This window comes from Ascaphus truei, chromosome 4 (genome assembly GCF_040206685.1).
Source record: "Ascaphus truei isolate aAscTru1 chromosome 4, aAscTru1.hap1, whole genome shotgun sequence".
In the NCBI taxonomy this organism is placed as follows: Eukaryota; Metazoa; Chordata; class Amphibia; order Anura; family Ascaphidae; genus Ascaphus; species Ascaphus truei.
The window spans coordinates 370051322-370068647 of record NC_134486.1 but is presented as its reverse complement, the minus strand read 5'-3'; the positions used below and the strand labels follow the sequence as shown (position 1 = coordinate 370068647).

The 17326-nt window shown below is 42.4% G+C and overlaps 1 protein-coding gene and 1 long non-coding RNA gene across 3 annotated transcripts in view; one reads left to right on the top strand and one right to left on the bottom strand.

Annotated features, from left to right (window-relative positions):
• NBAS (NBAS subunit of NRZ tethering complex) overlaps positions 1–17326 on the top strand; it is a 682881-nt gene that overhangs the window by 349030 nt on the left and 316525 nt on the right. For both annotated transcript variants that reach the window (XM_075598387.1, XM_075598386.1), the window contains exon 41: positions 5803–6032. In XM_075598387.1, the coding sequence (XP_075454502.1) occupies positions 5803–6032 (230 nt within the window). The remainder of the gene's footprint in view (positions 1–5802; positions 6033–17326) is intronic.
• Positions 6418–11676, bottom strand: LOC142492165 (uncharacterized). Its single transcript, XR_012800788.1, has 3 exons — positions 11559–11676; positions 7102–7192; positions 6418–6530 (listed from the first exon to the last, which is right to left on the bottom strand). It is a non-coding gene; the product is annotated as an uncharacterized LOC142492165 (long non-coding RNA).

Sequence of the window (17326 nt, the reverse complement as noted above, 5' to 3'; positions counted from 1 at the left end):
AGCTGGCAACTACTCACAGTTCCCTCCTGATGTCTGCCGAGTAAAGCTGATGTGAATAAAACAACTGCCCAGGTTGTGTAGATAAAAAAATGCTGTTTGCATTGGCGGTCACTACCCTCCTTACATGTGAACAAACCAAGCGCAATGAATTAAAACAAAATAATTTATTGATCAAAAATAGACATCCACAGAGCAAAAGTACTCTGGCGCGTTTCGTCCTGGAAAAAGGACTTTATCAAAGAGACTCCCCCTTTTCTTTGCTTGTCTTTGCAACGTACCCACGTTTAGCCACCAGCTTCTGGAACACTAGAGGTCAGTGTTTCCTAAACCAACAGGTCAGGTTTTATGGATATCCCTGCTTCAGCACAGGTGGCTGAATCAGTGGCTCAGTCATTTTAGGTTGGACAAATTCAATAACTTTCATCACGATAGATCTATCTATAATCTATATATCTATGTATGTATGTGGGTGTTGTTGCTGGGCAAGCACATAGCCAAAGCCACCTCTAGAACGTGTTTAGTATGTCACTAGGTAAAAATATATTGTAGAAGTGTGTGTATAATATAGATATATAGATAGATAGATCTTGCTCTTTATCTCTATCAATCTCTCTCTATATCTCTCTATCTAGATCTTTCCCTCTAATGTATTTCTATTTGATCTAATGCTATCTCTATCTTTAGATCTGTCTAGATCTATCTGGCTTTATGTATTTATCAATTATGAAATGGTATTAACACCAAGGTCTAATTTCGGGTTAGATGCTTTATAATTTAACCACACAGATGATGAGATTATTGTTCCATGTATATGGGCATATTTTAAGAATTCCAGGAACCTACTTTTATTGCAATCCTTGGCAATCCAATCTTTACAGGGACACACAAATAGAGAGAAATCATTCAGTGAGCCCGACAACCTTATTTATTTTGTGTCCAAGAAAGGGGGAGAGCCTTGAAAGCATCCATCCCTAGATGGAGGAACTATAGTTCCAGTGTTCATTTGCATGTCATTACCCAGAATCCCTGGCTGCAGAGCAAGCATTGTATGTAAGAGATAATGGGGGAAACGCAGGGTTGCAGACAAGTCTGAATGTGCTCAAAAGTGGTATTTTTATTAACAGTGCCTATTGACCAACTGGATTTTTTTTTGTGCTCTTCAAAGTGTTTGGCTAGTTAAAGGAGCAATCCCAGCACCTTTTTTTAAAACTTGTTTTGTTTTTTACCCAGGATTGAAGCAGGGGGTCTCCGGATCTTGAACCCATTAATTTCAGCTCCAAGGACCCCCTGCTTCCGGAGATACCTCCATAACAGTATATATTTTATATTTTTTATTTTTATAAGAGCTTGCAGTGCTGCTTTATGGGCATTTACATAAGTCAAATTAATATTATGTACGGTTCACAAATGGTTACGCATATGCAGCTTTACTCCACATTATATCTTTTATGTACCTGGCGCTTTCATTTTTTTCTGAGACATTGAAAAAAATAGAATGAACTAGATAATTCCTTACAGATCTTTTCATTTCTCGTAGTCTGTCAGGGTAGAGATACGTTCAGTGAAGGGTTGGTCATAGTTGTCCTTTTTTATGTCTTATTGCTGAGTGTAACTATGGGGCAGGTTTATTGAGCTCCGTTACGGGCTAACACTCCAAACAGGTGTTAAATGCTATTGATTTGAATGATGCATATTCCTGTGCGCTCATCCGCAACAGAGCGTAGTGAATAGTTCTCGAAGAACCTATGGATATTGGTGCAGATATTCCTATGGTTCTCCCTTCTTCTACTAGTGCACCCCGGGAGAGGATATGTTATTTGGGACTGGGGGAATAGCAAAGAAAAACATCTGCAAGGTAATGTTCAGTGACAGGAACACAGTTGTTCACAAAGGCTTTCCATCCCTGTACGTACATTTTGGCATTATAGAACGTAGTTAATCTGTAACTGTACTTGCAGATTGCTAGCTTTGATGTTTTATGACCATTGTTTTTTTTATTGTATTGTATTGACTTAAAATTATAACCAATATTCAAGGAGAAAAAAAAATATTTCATCGTAAAAAAAAAAATAAGAAAAATGAAGTGAGACACAACGGCCGCTGACTAATGTGCTTTTATAAAGCTCTGGCTTTTTCTTCTGGCATTACAGAAAGTGTTTACTATAAATACATTCTCATGCAATCTAAAGCATTGTTATTTTAAGTAAGATGAAGTATTGTTTTTTTGTAAGTAAGGTGAAGTATTGTTATTTTAACCTTTTGCGGCTCCGGATAAATGCACAGTACAGTATCCTGCTGGGATAATCGGCACAAAATGTGCCACAATCTTGCATTTGAATAGTTAGTCCTTCAATTTACCCTAAAGAAAGTGTTTACTTTAGTCCCAAATTGTCATTCAATACCTAAACCTTAACCGATTTGGTTTTACGTGGTTATGTCAGACTGAGAAGGTAAGCATCGTATCTGCACAATATGCCATTGCTCAGATTGTCCTGTAACAGGTTCATCATAACTTGAGTTCAGCCTTTGTGAGCCATTTAAAGATGTCCGTGTGTTTATATGTTAATTTTCCTGCTGAGAGATCCTTGGCACGGAGATATCCAAGATATCCTTATTTTATTTTTTATCAGTCTGAAGAGATAGCTGTCTTTGATTTGTTATTTATTGCACTAGGTGGCTAAAGTGTGTAGCCCCCTTTCCCTATGCCTAAGGGAAACTACGCGGGCGACTACGTGTGCTGCTATACCTGTTACTCACAGGAGGCCTCTGCCGCTGGGAGCCTGGGGTGAGCGCTTTCTCCTTAGTGCAGTGCCTCCACCCATGAGGGATCCCAGCGTTGGTGGGATAACCCCTCACAGGAACTATTACAGTTATGAATACACACACAAGGTATACAATGAGTATTTACTGAACACACAGTAACTACGGTATATAACTGTACCACACAGTATAATACAACAATAATGTGGGTGAGTACCTCCAAAGTACTTAGGGTGCGGTGGCACCAATATCCCTGATGTCCTTCCCAGTGTAAGTCGCACCCAATGTATGAGCTCACCAGTGTAACAGCACTACTATAAGCTAATGGGGAAGCGTCCCTGGCTGGGGCCTTCCCTTCAATACTCCACTCAGGTGACTCGGGGCCTACAGGGCAATACTATGCCTAGTCCAGGAAAGCACTGCTCCCTGGACACTACCTTCCCTGTTGCCCTACTTCCGACTGACTCGCGCTCTCTCTTCGCGCCGAGGACATCCCTTCCTGCCTTCCTTCCTTCCTGAGCCCTATTGGCTCATACGCCCCATGTGGTGCCTATCGCAAAGGCTCCTGGGACTCGTAGTCCCGTGCTGTGTCTTGCGGAGCCATCTAAGATGGCCAACGCACTCGGTACTCACTGCGCATGCGCACCGCATTACACTGCGCTTGCGCAACCCTAACATGGTGGCCCCCGCACTCCAGGTCCACCTCGGAGCTCCAGTAGCTCCGATTCCGCCTGCAACCTCCCAACCCGCACGAGAGCTAATAAGGGGCTCTGCTACAAGTGCATTAATTAATAATGGAAGCCACCAATCTGATCATCAGATTTAACCCATTAAAAATGTCACTGCTATTGCTGCATTTTATTCCACTTGATTCTCCTGGCTCCGGTCCTTTCAGTGTTGACTAATCTGGATCTTCTAAAATAAATGCATGTGAGCATGGCAGAGATAACTTTGTAGCAAAATCAATGCATGTTTTGTATTCCATCTCTATTGCAATAGTTCAGTACATGTGCTGTGTGACTGTCCTTTCCTGAATGTCAGTTCATTCTCTTATTCTATTTCTACATTGCCATTGTACAAATGCATCTTTTTACTTGGAAAAAACTTTCTATTAGTATTTTTTTTTAGGTCAATTAGTCTCTCCCTGTATACTTTCGATTCATGTTCTTACACCATTCTACTTACTGCAGTATTTCTCTGGATGTTCCCAACATCCTTCCAGAGATATGGCCTTCAGAACCAGAATTAGTACTTCTAGATACAGACAAGACAATGAGTATTCTAAGGCTTACCTTAAACTAGCCCGGATACATGCTGGGTACATGCTGGGTGTAACCTGGCTAGTTTAAGGCAAGTTTAAGGCATTTCTGCATTGACTAATGGCCCATCGGATTAACAGCGGGGTCCCTGGCAGTCCCATTCAGTTTGAATGGGTCTGCCAGGGACCCCCGCTGTTAATCTGATGGGCCATTAGTCAATGCAGAAATGCCTTAAACTGGTCTTAAACACAACCCAGCATGCATCCAGCATGTACCTGGGTCTTTTTGGCGATTGCCACTGGGTTGTGTTAGAATAACCGTCGGCACTACAGTATGTGCTTTGTAATGGTATTGGTATTTTTGTACTCCTGCATCCTACTGGCCGTCCACAAAGTCTCGTTCTGCCACATCACAACGTTTCGATAATCACACATGCTGTTGACTTTGTTGCTTTACTTCAGAATGGTCACTGGTTTTATGTCCTGCATTGTGGGGGGTGTTCTGCAGCAAGAACAAATTTGCTTTTTGCAGCACGTCACACTTGTCCACCGCAGTCTCTTGTACATTACAGTTTTAAGCTCAAACATGTATTTTTCCTGGATAATAATAGTATGTACAATAGCTGCATGTATTTTAAGCTCTCTACGCTGGATATGTTCTAATATTGGTTATTAAAATGGAGGTATTTCTCAGTATTGGTTTAGTACTATAGATATTTTTGTTTGTTTCTAGTTCCCCCCCCCCCCCCAGAAAATGTCTCTATTCTACAAATCTTTTATTAAGCTCTGCACTCACTAAACTCTCCCTCGTGTCCCAGTTCTGATTACTTCACACCTAGAGCGCAAGTTCTCAGTAGATCTGAGGTATTTAAAACTCGAACACAGCGCAATACGCCAGCTTTACAAAACGTGGTGGTCTCTAGTGTTATCATACAAGAAAGTGAAGAGCCGGCACTCCAGGGGACTTTTAGTGTAGAAGGTCAACAACTGAGATACCAATACTGAAGCAGGGATGTCTTTGAAACCTGACCTGTTGGTGGCCCTTGAAGACTGGAGTTGGCCTCCCCTGCTCTAGGGTTATCTTGACATGTGAAAGGCTTCTCTTTTTAACTTCAGCTGTGCTTTGTAGGTTGAATAAATGATGTTACAAACACCATTTGCTATGCACCTTCTCTGCATGTCTTCAAAACTAGAAACATCCCTAGGTGAAGCTTCCATAGCCCCTTCAGCAATCGTAACCCACACTCCGCTGTCTCTATACTAATATTATCTTATTGAACCGGGCTATTCTTCTTTCACTCTTCTGTATTTAATATGATTTCTCACACCAAGGCTGTTATACTATGTTTTAAGCAGACTAGTAGTCTCCCACAGCATTGCATATATTTTAACCTCTTACACCCATAATATCTGAATTTAAACTTTTGGCATTTCCCCTGTATGATTAATATGTTAATCCCTCTGTTTACTCATTGGTGCATTTTTATCATGTAAGGTACTGAGTGATGGGTCAGTGTGGTTTGAGTTATGCAGTTCAGAGCACTGATTGCCTGCTGTATTTTTGCTGTAACGTTGGAGGCTAAACATGGATGACCTTTTAATTCTGAAAGCCGTGTGGACGAGTTGATTAGAGTTTATATGACACACAATCTTTTTTTTTTTTTATTCTCATAAATACTGAATATTTTTATCTCTTCTGTAGTACATTTTCAGTAGTGATTTGTGCTGGTTTGAAAAGTTATTGGTACATATATTTGTTTGTAATCCACATTGTATTTTCTTAGGCTGACCCCAATGTGCTAATAAAGATGGTCACAAAACACGTCTCTGATTATGCCAACACCGACTGGCCTGAAGAATTGGTTACCTTGATTGAGCAATTGCACTATTATAATGAACAACTGGTGGACTTCACTCAAGCTCAGCTTCTCCAAGGTCTTGGCAAAGGCGTGGATGTGCAGAGGTTTGCAACAGACAACCAGTACAAGAGGGAAACAATACTTGGACTTACAGAGTAAGTAATCGGCCTATACTTATTTTTATATAAAACCTAATCCGCAGGGTAATTTTTTGGGTAGCATGAACCTATACATGGGGTGGCCAACTCCATTCCCCGAGGGCCACCAACAGGTCAGATTTTAAGGATATCCCTGCTTCAGCACAGGTGGCTCAATCAGTGGCTCAGTCGATTGAGCTGCCTGTGCTGAAGCAGGGATAGCCTTAAAACCTGACCTATTGGTGGCCCTTGGGGAATGGAGTTGGCAACTCCGGGCCTATACAATCGTCTATTTGTCACTTATTCCCTTAACAATTTTATTCTGCAAATCTGCTGTACCCTGCATATTTCAGCCCATCCACTCTGAAAACCACTACAGGAAATGTGTACGCTCTGTACCCACCTTAACTTAACGTGTGACCGCGTATAAAGCTGCCTTGCAAGGACTTTCTTCGCCGTCTGTTTGCTGTAGTTAGCCATTTAGTACAATCCCTTGGAAGCTTTGTGCAACGGGATCTTAGAAATAAAGTGGGAAGAGAAGTAAAAAAAGGGGGGAAAAGGGGCATAAAAACTCAAACTTTAACCCCTTCCCTGCAAAAGGGGTCTTCAACACCTGCTTTGCAATGTGTTTGTAGGCTCATGAACCCCAGTATAATGAAATAGAGCGTGTTTCTCATAACTTCCAGTTGACTCTCTTGGTCAATGACAGTCATTTGGATACCTAATACAGTACGGGGGGGCCATGGATTTTTATTTTTTTCCGAAATGGTTTATTTTGTTCTTTTCCATAAGACACAGTGGATGGGCCAGAAGTGCGGTCTAGGGCATTTAGTCGCAGCTGTTTTGCTGCGACCAAGTGGCCGCCAGTGCTTCGCCGCGACACTCTCCGCCGCCGGAAGCTTCTGCCTCCGACCACTTTGTTGCCGGTTGCTAAGGTAAGTAAACCCCCTGAACTAAATCCCCTTACCCTTAAATCTCCTACCCTAAAAACACCCTACCCTAAGCCTTTCCCCCTTAAAAAAAACCCATAGCCTAACCACAAAAAATCTTACATTATCCCCCCACCCCAACCAATAATAAAACTTACCTTCGAAGTAGCCGGCGGCGGGAGTTCCAGCAGTGGATCGGCTGCGGCAAAACGACGCGTGACCAAATGTCCTATTCCGCCAGAAGTCGTCCTATGGAGTAGCACCACCTCATAAATATGGGCCTACTTATCAATGTATGCATGTCTTTATATAGCGCCATTAATATACATACTGTAGCGCTTCACAGTAGTAATATACGTGACAATCAATGGCATGAAACTTGTCTACTAATGTATCCTATAAACATTTCGGAAACAGTCCCGATGGATAATTTACGCTTCATACTGTAGGTAGAGTATGCGATGAAGCGGTGAAACAGGCAGCATGACATACAGTACATGTGGTTTATGAGTCTTCTTGGGAAGAATTTGATCTGTCATTCTTAGCGACCCTTTTTAGCGCCTCTCTTTTGGGCTATTTACACAGCCCCCTCTTTGTATTTAAAGGGGTTCACTTGCTCAAGGTTGTTGCATTGAGAAGGTTATTGAGGTTATTTCACTACCCTATTTGAGTGAGCGGCTGCAGATCCCAGAGACGGCTTTCAAACATAACCTTCACACTGTACCACTATCTCACAGTAACAACTCACACGGGGGTCACTTTTCCTGCTTCCTTAACCTTTTTAGTGTATATATTTCAAATTGGGAATATGTAAGCTGCACCAATTTTAACAGTGCTATCACTTGTAGTAGCACTTGTTTATATAGGTGGTACTCAAGATATCCAGATATAATTATACCCCACTCATAAATTAGGAGGTTTTCTGAATTATTAGAGTATAAGGACTAGAGTGATATTTCTAATAATATAATATAGTTAGCTATATCCACCTCGAGCCGCCCTACCTGGGGATTTTTAAACTATTTTGTTATGTGTATATACTTTTAAACGACGTCGCTGTGATTTATTGAAATAACAAAAAAAAAATAACATTTTATATGTGAGAACAATACTCACTCTGATGTGTCAATTTAAGGGAGTTAATTAACTCCTACAGTGGGATATTGTATACCCTGACTAATATGGTTATTACATACTACACTTTGAGTGCAGTCATCTGGGTTCTAGTGTTGACACATTGTTAACTTTCGCCTCCAATATGTACAGATGTAGTCAGGCTTGCTGTCCCCAGCCAGCACTCTGGATGAAATAAAAGCAAAAGTCTGCAGTGTTGGGGACAGTGTCTGCCGTGATTTTGCTGCAGAGGGGGGGAGGGGGGGTCCATGCCACGCCACTGGATGGGTCTCTCCGAAGCGTTAATCTCAACGGCCACAGTAACGCAAACGCAAGGGTTGCTACATCTGTACCTCTTCCTTTTTTTTTTGTGTGTGTCACTGGGGAATAAGTCATTCAGGCATGTAAAGGCCATGAAATATCTGCTCTTAAACTCAGACAACGAATGATTGCCATGTATTAACCCTTTGTAATGTAACACTTTTGCTGCCAGGGAGCATGGTTTTCAAACAGCTGCGTAGCGCTCATTTGAACCTAAAACATTTGTAACGGAAACTTAACAGGAAGAGTCTGTAATCTATTCACCCAATAAACCAGAAGCAAACTGGATGCGGACTACGGTATTTCATCATCACTGCTGAAAGTAAAGGGAAATGCTGTGATACGCTGCCACATCTCAATGCTGAAATAACAATCCTGGCAGCCGTCCTTTATAATTTTTCACATTGTGTTTGTATAATTTATATATTGTTTAGCGCTATTCACACCACCCTTTTTTCTTAGTCACATCTCAATGCTGTTATCTGGCAATGCATTAACAAAAGATGTTCTTCTTGTGAGCCAGAAAACAAAATCTATCTTCCAAAGGAAAGAGAGAGTGAAATGGCAGCACCTCTCAGATGCTCGCTCAGAGCACGTGAAGTTATACCAATTAGCTTGCTAGATTAGCTGAACATCTTGGTACATAATAATGTATTTGCACTGTGGCCTTGAATAGGAAAGCAGCATTAGAAGGCCTCGCTGGGCAATGCATTTTGTATTTCATTTTGCTACTGATCGTGGGCTATTCGTAAACGAACAGTTCTGATTCTAGAACCCCAGTCCCACCGAGCACAGTGTACTTTGGAGTTACAGTGAAACCCCTCAGCCATGTTATTCCTTTATTTACAATTGTAAATGATCTCCCATTATGCAAGATGAATGGAGCAAGCGGGGAAGAGTGCTGAAGCAGCTATACTGCAAGTCAGAAGAGGTATACAATCTCTGCATTATGTGTTTCTATCAATATTTCTCAAATAGAAAACTGACGGATACTATTACAAATATTGATCATGGTGATCTAGCACGATTTGTAATAAAATGCCCTGCGTTTTTCCTCCTGTTCATCCTTGTACTACAGGTCTTGTGACATTGGGCAACTCACTCCATCGCCCTGTGCCTCAGGCGCCAGAGTCAGATTGTAAACTCATCGGGGCAGGGACTGTAATAATTCCTATGTGCTGTGTCCCACGCACTGGATTGTAGTTCTGAAGCGCTTTGCATTTCTTTGGGAGAAAAGCGCTATGTGAAGTAGTTATTATTAGTGTAGTACTATGTATGGAGCATTTGAATCCTTCTGTACAGTAGGAATGAATATCCCATGGGGTGTGTGGCAGGTGGAGGCCTGTATAGCCAGAGACATTGCTGTCCAGTGCGGATACATTAACATGTTGCTTGCTATGCAATATCTTTTCTATAGTCTCCTTAATTAATGCAGCTTTATACTTTGAGTGCTGGTGAATAATGACTGTGACTTCTCAAAGTTACCACAGTACAGTATAAATTGCATAATCTGCAGGTCCAATGTGACGTGCTAGATCTGTATGGTATGGTGCAGGGGTAGTCAACAGCTACCAACAGGTCAGTTTTCAAGATATCCCAGCTTCAGCACAGTCGAAGGCTGAGCCACTCATTGGGCCATCTGTGCTGAAGCAGGGATTCGGAAAACCTGACCTGTTGGTAGCGCTTGAGGGCTGGAGTTGGCCACTGCTGGTACAGTGGGTCAAGTTCATTCATAGTACATACACTAAAATCCCCTTATCTCCTGTAAGGAGTATCGGTGCTTGATAAACCGTTTATGGCTAATGCCTTGTCTTAAGGGGCATCGTAGCTCAATGCAGAGTTATCAGAGCATAGTGAATTTCCCCCATAAACTTCTATGCATAATTTTGAGAAATAAAGTAAAACACACAAAAGTAAAATCTTCAAAAAAAAATCAATTGCTGTGTATGCAGTGAGAATCCAACTGGTTAGCCTGCAATGTCTTTGAATTAATCTTGTATACTTTGCCCCTTTGCTAAGATGTGAAACAGCACTGAATTTTTATCAAGTAAATAATGGGGTTTGTATGGTGCAATAATGTGCTTTTGTCATCCCTGCTCTCTGAGAACAACAAAGTGTGAAAGAGCCAATTATGGCATGCTGCTGAACTTTGAGACTACCATGAATCATTTTTATAGTGTTTTATATGCTTTTAATTAGACTTTTCAGTGCAAGGGGTTTTGTGCAATGAATTGGTATGCAATGCCGTCTCCCTCTGTTTCTCATAGCATTAAGATACAGAGTAAAAGTACAATTGAAATTCTAGAAAGATACACTCTGTTCATTCAACCTAATAGGTTTTGCACATCTTAAAGCAAGACTAGTTAAGGCATGCGAGGTCTCAAAGCCCCACATATATCTACTGATGAAAACCCACATGCTGGTCACTTCTGTCTAGCAAAAACCGAGCAAAACTGCTGATCGCATCCCACAGCTCAGTGATCATTAAATAGAGACTAAAGTAATAAACCAATTACTCAGCGGGGTGCGGGCAGGGGGAGGGGGGTGTGATTGGCCACTTTCAACAGTGTAGAATTATCGCCCAAGTCTCCTACCCAAGTTATGTCTTTACAGCCATTTGTTTTCAATATCTTTTTACTGTCTGCCTCCTTTATTGTTGTCCTGTAGTCAAAATAATCAGGTGAAAAGGGACAGACAGAATAAAGGCTCAATGTATTATGGAATGTATTTATTAAACCTACATGTAATCTAATAGGCAGGATTTTGTCTGTTGTTTAATTTGAAACGTACAGTATGACAAACTTAATTGCAGCAGCGTGTAAGTCTCTAATAAAACACCTCCGTTCCCTTCGCTTTTAATGCTGGTTCTTTTCTTTGTGCAGCGTTTGAGGACTCTATCCTGTCCGTGTGTGGCCCTCGTCCTCTCTCACTATTCAATCTTTGTTTTAATATTGCCTTGTCAAATTCAAATGCATGGGGCTAAAATGTGCTCCAGCACAGGGAAGCCACTTCACAGCATATTGAATAGAGGTCGCTGCGTCTCAATTGTTGCTTTCTTTCTCAATATTCCATGTCCTATATACCCTCTTTGCCTATACCATTAAGTTCTCTTTCCCTGTACTCTATGCACTTTACTGCCACTTCACTGTATCTCATCTGTGTCCTTCCTTTGTGTCCTTACCTTACCTTCATGTAGCCCATAGAACTTGCACACTCTTTTTTTACCTTCCCACTCGTGTGGGAGCAGAGTATGCACAGCAGGCTCCGTATCCCATTACAGCAGTCATGCAATTCATGCACATTCCACAATAAAGATCATGGCAACAAAATGTGTCCAGCTCTGCCTGCGTGGATGCGTGGGCTGTATTGTAATTGAATCCCAAGTGATCCGAATTTCGGACAAACAGCTTGTAGTTTTGTGTAATTAAATAATTAGGTGCCTGTTCAGAGTAGTAACCGTTGAAGTACTATAATTTGTAAAATGTCCGGAGGGGGGCAGTGGAATTAACACAGCCCGATGATAGAGTGGAGATTAAAACAGTTTGGGCGAAACTTTGGGGTAAGCTTTTTGAAAAGATCGGAACAGTTGTCCTAGAGAGTATTTGCAGAGAGCTTTCCAACGATGTATAACATGACGGGGTAGCAAAAAAGGTTGTAGGGCAGGGATGGGCAACTCCAATCCCAAAGGGCTGCCAACAGGTCAGGTTTAAGGATATCCCTGCTTCAGCACATGTGGCTAAGTCTTTGACTGAACCACCTGTTCTGAATAAAGGATATCCTTAAAACTTGACTGTTGCAGGGTACCTGCAACCACACACGCGGATTCTCTTGATAAGGCTTATTTATTGAGCCTTAAAAACATACAGCACACAAAAAAACAAAATAGCTTCTCTTCAGCAGACAAAAACAAAATTGCTTCTCTTCAGCATAGAAAACAAGGCAGCTTCTCTTCAGCATAGAAAACAAGGCAGCTTCTCTTTAGCATGCAGGACACAGACAGTTATCACACATGTACTTTGAAACACAGACCTTATAGCAGTAATCTCTTCAGTATTTCAGTCCTGTCTCCTGACCAGCTAGCTTGCATGTGTGTACAGCCTGGGGTTTTTAAAACACCTTGATTATGCAGCTGGGGTCAGACTAATTAAGCAGCCCTTCTCAACTGAAACTTAACCTCGTCACTGCTGCACTGCAAGCCTAAACATAGGTTTGCCAGGTATATGGCTGGTGACGTTCATTCACCCTGTCACACTGACCTGTCGGTGGTCCTTGGGGATCGGACTTGCCCACCCCTGTTACAGCAGATACGGAGTGTGATTGACAGACAGACACTCCCTTATTATATAGAAAGGATGCTCAAGTCTTAAGATATTTTGAATGACGAGAGAAATCCTTGTTGTCCTTAAATGCCGCTTTCTAGTGTGTCATGGTTTCTAAATAAAGACATTTAATGGAAGCACTCAACCTACCTTTTTGATGAATGTAACTTAAAAAGAAAATGCTGATGTGTTTTTAAAGAACTTTTCCTAAAGTTTTTGCTAAAAATCAACATACTGCAATATCTGGTGACATGTTAACGCTCGGAAAGGCAGCAGGGGTTTCATTCCTTTCCTTCTCTCTGCGTAGCAACCTGAATACATAATCACATTTTCCCCGCAAAGCTTTTACTAAACAGAAGAAGAGAGCATTTTTATTTCAATCAGCTTTGTGGAGGGTAGGTGACCTTTTTATATGCATGGTATTGCTTTAGCGGCCAAGTCAGGCAACCAGCATCTTCAAACACGTCAAGTTAGGGCAAAGGCACTCATCAAGAATGCATGCAGAGTAAGCTGTCATTTTCATCCCTTCAGTTAACGTTAGCTGTCTCAACTCTGTGACCAATTTTGAATATATTAAATAATATCCATTTGTGGCTATGGAAATCAGACACCACCTGTTGTTTGTTAGGATCAGTGATAAAGTAGCTTGTTTACTGTAAAAGCTGATGCACTGCTGTTCAACATACACATGCATTTTATACGGTACTGTGAACCACGTGGTTTGTGAGCGTTACATTCCCAGTGAACTTGGGTGAGGTTTTATTATCACTGTACATAGAACAGAAAGTTACAGTACAAGTTATTTCTCAGTGGCACCTTCCTTTTTTGACGTTGATTTTGATTTTTTTTCAAAGAGCCGGTTCTGACTATGGGCCATATTTGGCAAGTGGTTCTAGTCCATAAAACACTTACTGCAGCATAAGAGACCATACGGCCCATTCACTTAAATAGGCTTTAAGGTGTCTTCCAGCCGCAGACGTTGTCCTATGAAATAACACTACTTAATAAATATGGGCCAAATTGTTAAATAGATCGTGCACTTTTGTGAATCTTTCAGCAAACCTGTTTTGTATGCAACTACTGTATGTACAGTGATAGTTGCAGTGCTCTAGAAATGTTTGGCTTGCTCAGTATTAGGAGTACTACAGCAATCTTTCCTCAGTAATGCAGGGACATCCGACAATAGTACTAGCATATTCACCGTTACTTGAAATGGTTGTATCCAACGTATAGGTTTGGGTCCCACATTAGAAAAATTGTTCAACCTTAATTTAGCATGAAGAAACAGTTTTAGTAATGTCATAGAAGCTATACATTAGATAAATGCCTTCAAATAAATGAAATGTAGCATACATAATATTTGTAGTCCCCCTCTGGAGACTACTAATTAGTGTAAGTGGCTAAAGGCCCTATTGGGTTACCGGATGGAATCACTATGGTGTTGCCACCATGTGATGTAGGATGTCTTGTGACCAGTGATGTCACTATAAGGAGATAGAAGAATGTATATAGCTCCACCCAATGTTCTAGAAGCAGGTTCCTCTAAGTTCAGGTAGAGGGCCTCACCGTGAGTCATGTATATAGGTTTAAGTGTATAGTTATGTGTATTAAGGATGTCCTGTCATCATTTATTGGTTTCAGTTACGGAACATGCTGTACATAATTAGCGCCCATAGTAATGGCCCAAGATTGTTCTCCTGCAGGAAAATGAGTAAGCATATGTTTGCAGGAGTTCTCAGAGTAGTACCTCAGACGCATAATCGATTTTTGGGCCCGGAGCTTGCATAGTGAGGCCCGCCTCTTCCTGCTGCATGGAGCAAGTCAGGTGACTACTGCTCCATGCCTGCCTTCAATTGCTTCCCCCTTGCCCTCCTGCTCCGATTTCCTCCCCCGTTCCGATTTCCTGTGTGTGTGCGTGTGTGTGCGTCTGTGCGTCTGTGTGTGTGTGTGTGTGTGTGTGTGTCTGTGTGTGTGTGTGTGTGTGTCTGTGTGTGTGTCTGAGTGAGTGTGTGTGTGTGTGTGTGTGTCTGTGTGTCTGTGTGTGTGTGTGTGTGTCTGAGAGAGAGAGAGTGTGTGTCTGAGAGAGAGAGAGTGTGTGTCTGAGAGAGAGAGAGAGTGTCTGAGAGGGAGAGAGAGAGTGAGTGTGTCTGAGAGTGTGTTTTTAGCCCGGAGCTTGCATAGTGAGGCCCGCCTCTTCCTGCTGCCCGCCTCTTCCTGCTGCATGGAGCAAGTCAGGTGACTACTGCTCCATGCTTGAAGTCAGGTGACTTCTGCTCCATGCCTGCCTTCAATTGCTTCCCCCTTGCCCTCCTGCTCCGATTTCCTCCCCCTTTCCGATTTCCTGTCTGTGTTTGTCTGTCTGTGTGTGTGTCTGTGTGTCTGTGTGTGTGTGTCTGTGTGTGTGTCTGTGTGTGTGTCAGAGAGAGAGAGTGTGTCAGAGAGAGAGAGTGTGTCAGAGAGAGAGAGAGAGTGTGTCAGAGAGAGAGAGAAGAGTGTGTCAGAGAGAGAGAGAAGAGTGTGTCAGAGAGAGAGAGAAGAGTGTGTCAGAGAGAGAGAGAAGAGTGTGTCAGAGAGAGAGAGAAGAGTGTGTCTGAGAGAGAGGAGTGTGTCTGAGAGAGAGTGTGTGTGTCAGAGAGAGTGTGTGTGTCTGAGAGAGAGTGTGTGTCTGAGAGAGAGAGAGAGTGTGTGTGGGAGAGGGGGAGAGAGTCACAGAGAGGGGGGAGAGTCACAGAGAGGGGGGAGAGTCACAGAGAGGAGGGAGTCACAGACGGGGGGGAGAGTCACAGAGAGGGAGGGAGAGTCACAGAGAGGGAGGGAGAGTCACAGAGAGGGAGGGAGAGTCACAGAGAGGGAGAGTCACAGAGAGGGAGGGAGAGTCACAGAGAGGGAGGGAGAGTCACAGAGAGGGAGGGAGAGTCACAGAGAGGGAGGGAGAGTGAGTGTCAGGGAGAGGGAGGGAGTGAGTGTCAGGGAGAGGGAGGGAGTGAGTGTCAGGGAGAGGGAGGGAGTGAGAGGGAGAGAGTGAGTGTCAGGGAGAGGGAGAGAGTGAGTGTCAGGGAGAGGGAGAGAGGGAGTGTCAGGGGGAGAGAGTGCGTATCAGTGAGAGAGTTAGAGAGAGAAAGTCAGAGAGAGAGAGAAAGTCAGAGAGAGAGAGAAAGTCAGAGAGAGAGAGAAAGTCAGAGAGAGAGAGAAAGTCAGAGAGAGAGAGAAAGTCAGAGAGAGAGAGAGAAAGTCAGAGAGAGAGAGAGAGAGAGACAGAGAGAAAGTCAGAGAGAGAGAGAGAGAGAGAAAGTCAGAGAGAGAGAGAGAAAGTCAGAGAGAGAGTGAGAGAGTCAGAGTGAGAGTGAGAGTCAGAGTGAGTCAGAGAGAGAGTGAGAGAGAGAGTGAGAGTCAGAGAGAGAGTGAGAGTCAGAGAGAGAGAGAGAGAGTGAGAGTCAGGGAGAGGGAGGGAGAGAGAGTCAGAGATGCCAAGTGTCAGGAAGAAAACATAAATTTTATCGTTCTTTTTTTTTTTTATACTGTACTTTTCGAAATAAACCTACGTTTCTATGAAAATTTAAGTTTTTGTGTTTTAGCGGCCCACCTAAACTTAAACCTTGTTTATTTGGCCCGTGTTAGCCTTTGAGTTTGACATGCTTGCTGTACACAGTAACAGGATACTGATCCCAGAGAGCAGTGTATATACCCACCATGGTCCCACCTGAGAGAGGTCCTTATTGACGCTATGCAGGAGATTGTCAATCTAACCAATACTAATGGAAACCAGCATGAGTACCTCCCCAGCGTAGGAGTGAGAGCTATCCAGAGAAGCACAGAGTAACCATAGTGTTTGCCGCCAGTTAATGGCTGAAGTGAAGTCTGTCTTTTGTATGGCAAGTATTATAAACAGATGTGAATAAAGCTCATGTTTGTACTTTAAAAGTTCCTGGCGCCCATCATTATTCGATCTGCATATCCATGCCCAGCCTGCACCGACCCAGCACCCTGAACAGCTGTGAGGGTTACATACCTAAGTAACGAGCATCTCTCCTAAACTTACTTTCTAAGTGTTAGGTCTCACTCCCTCTGATGATCCCTAATTCCTGGCGCCGACCACAACTGCCATATGAATCTTTAATTCAAGCCTGATGATGCTACTAACATCGCTTGGGAGAGTGAGCCAATGAACAGGGAGGAATGAGACAAGGCACTAGATTTTCATTTGTTTTAGTACTTGTAATCAGCCACTCATACAGTATAATGTGTTGAGCTGAAAGTTGATTTAGGACAGTATTGCACCTATAATGAGAAAATGCATCCAAAGTCAAACTAGTCAAATGTTAAATAGCCTCCCAAAGGGGATGGGATAGAAATTGATTTCCAATTACAAAGCAGTAATCTCTTCACCTGCATAGCAAATTAAGATCATCATCTAGTTTCATCTTTAGAGAGCATGTTCGTGTATGAAATAGTCTGAAAAACTGATTAGCCTCTAAAGAACTTCAGCAGCTAGATAAAGCATTTGATTCCATAAATGTCTTACCTTATGGCATGTGTATAGGATTTTGTTTAGATTATTATTATTAATATTTAGGCTAAATGGGCTCAGAAAGGCAAACCTCAACTGCTTAAATTTGGTGTTTTATGTGAC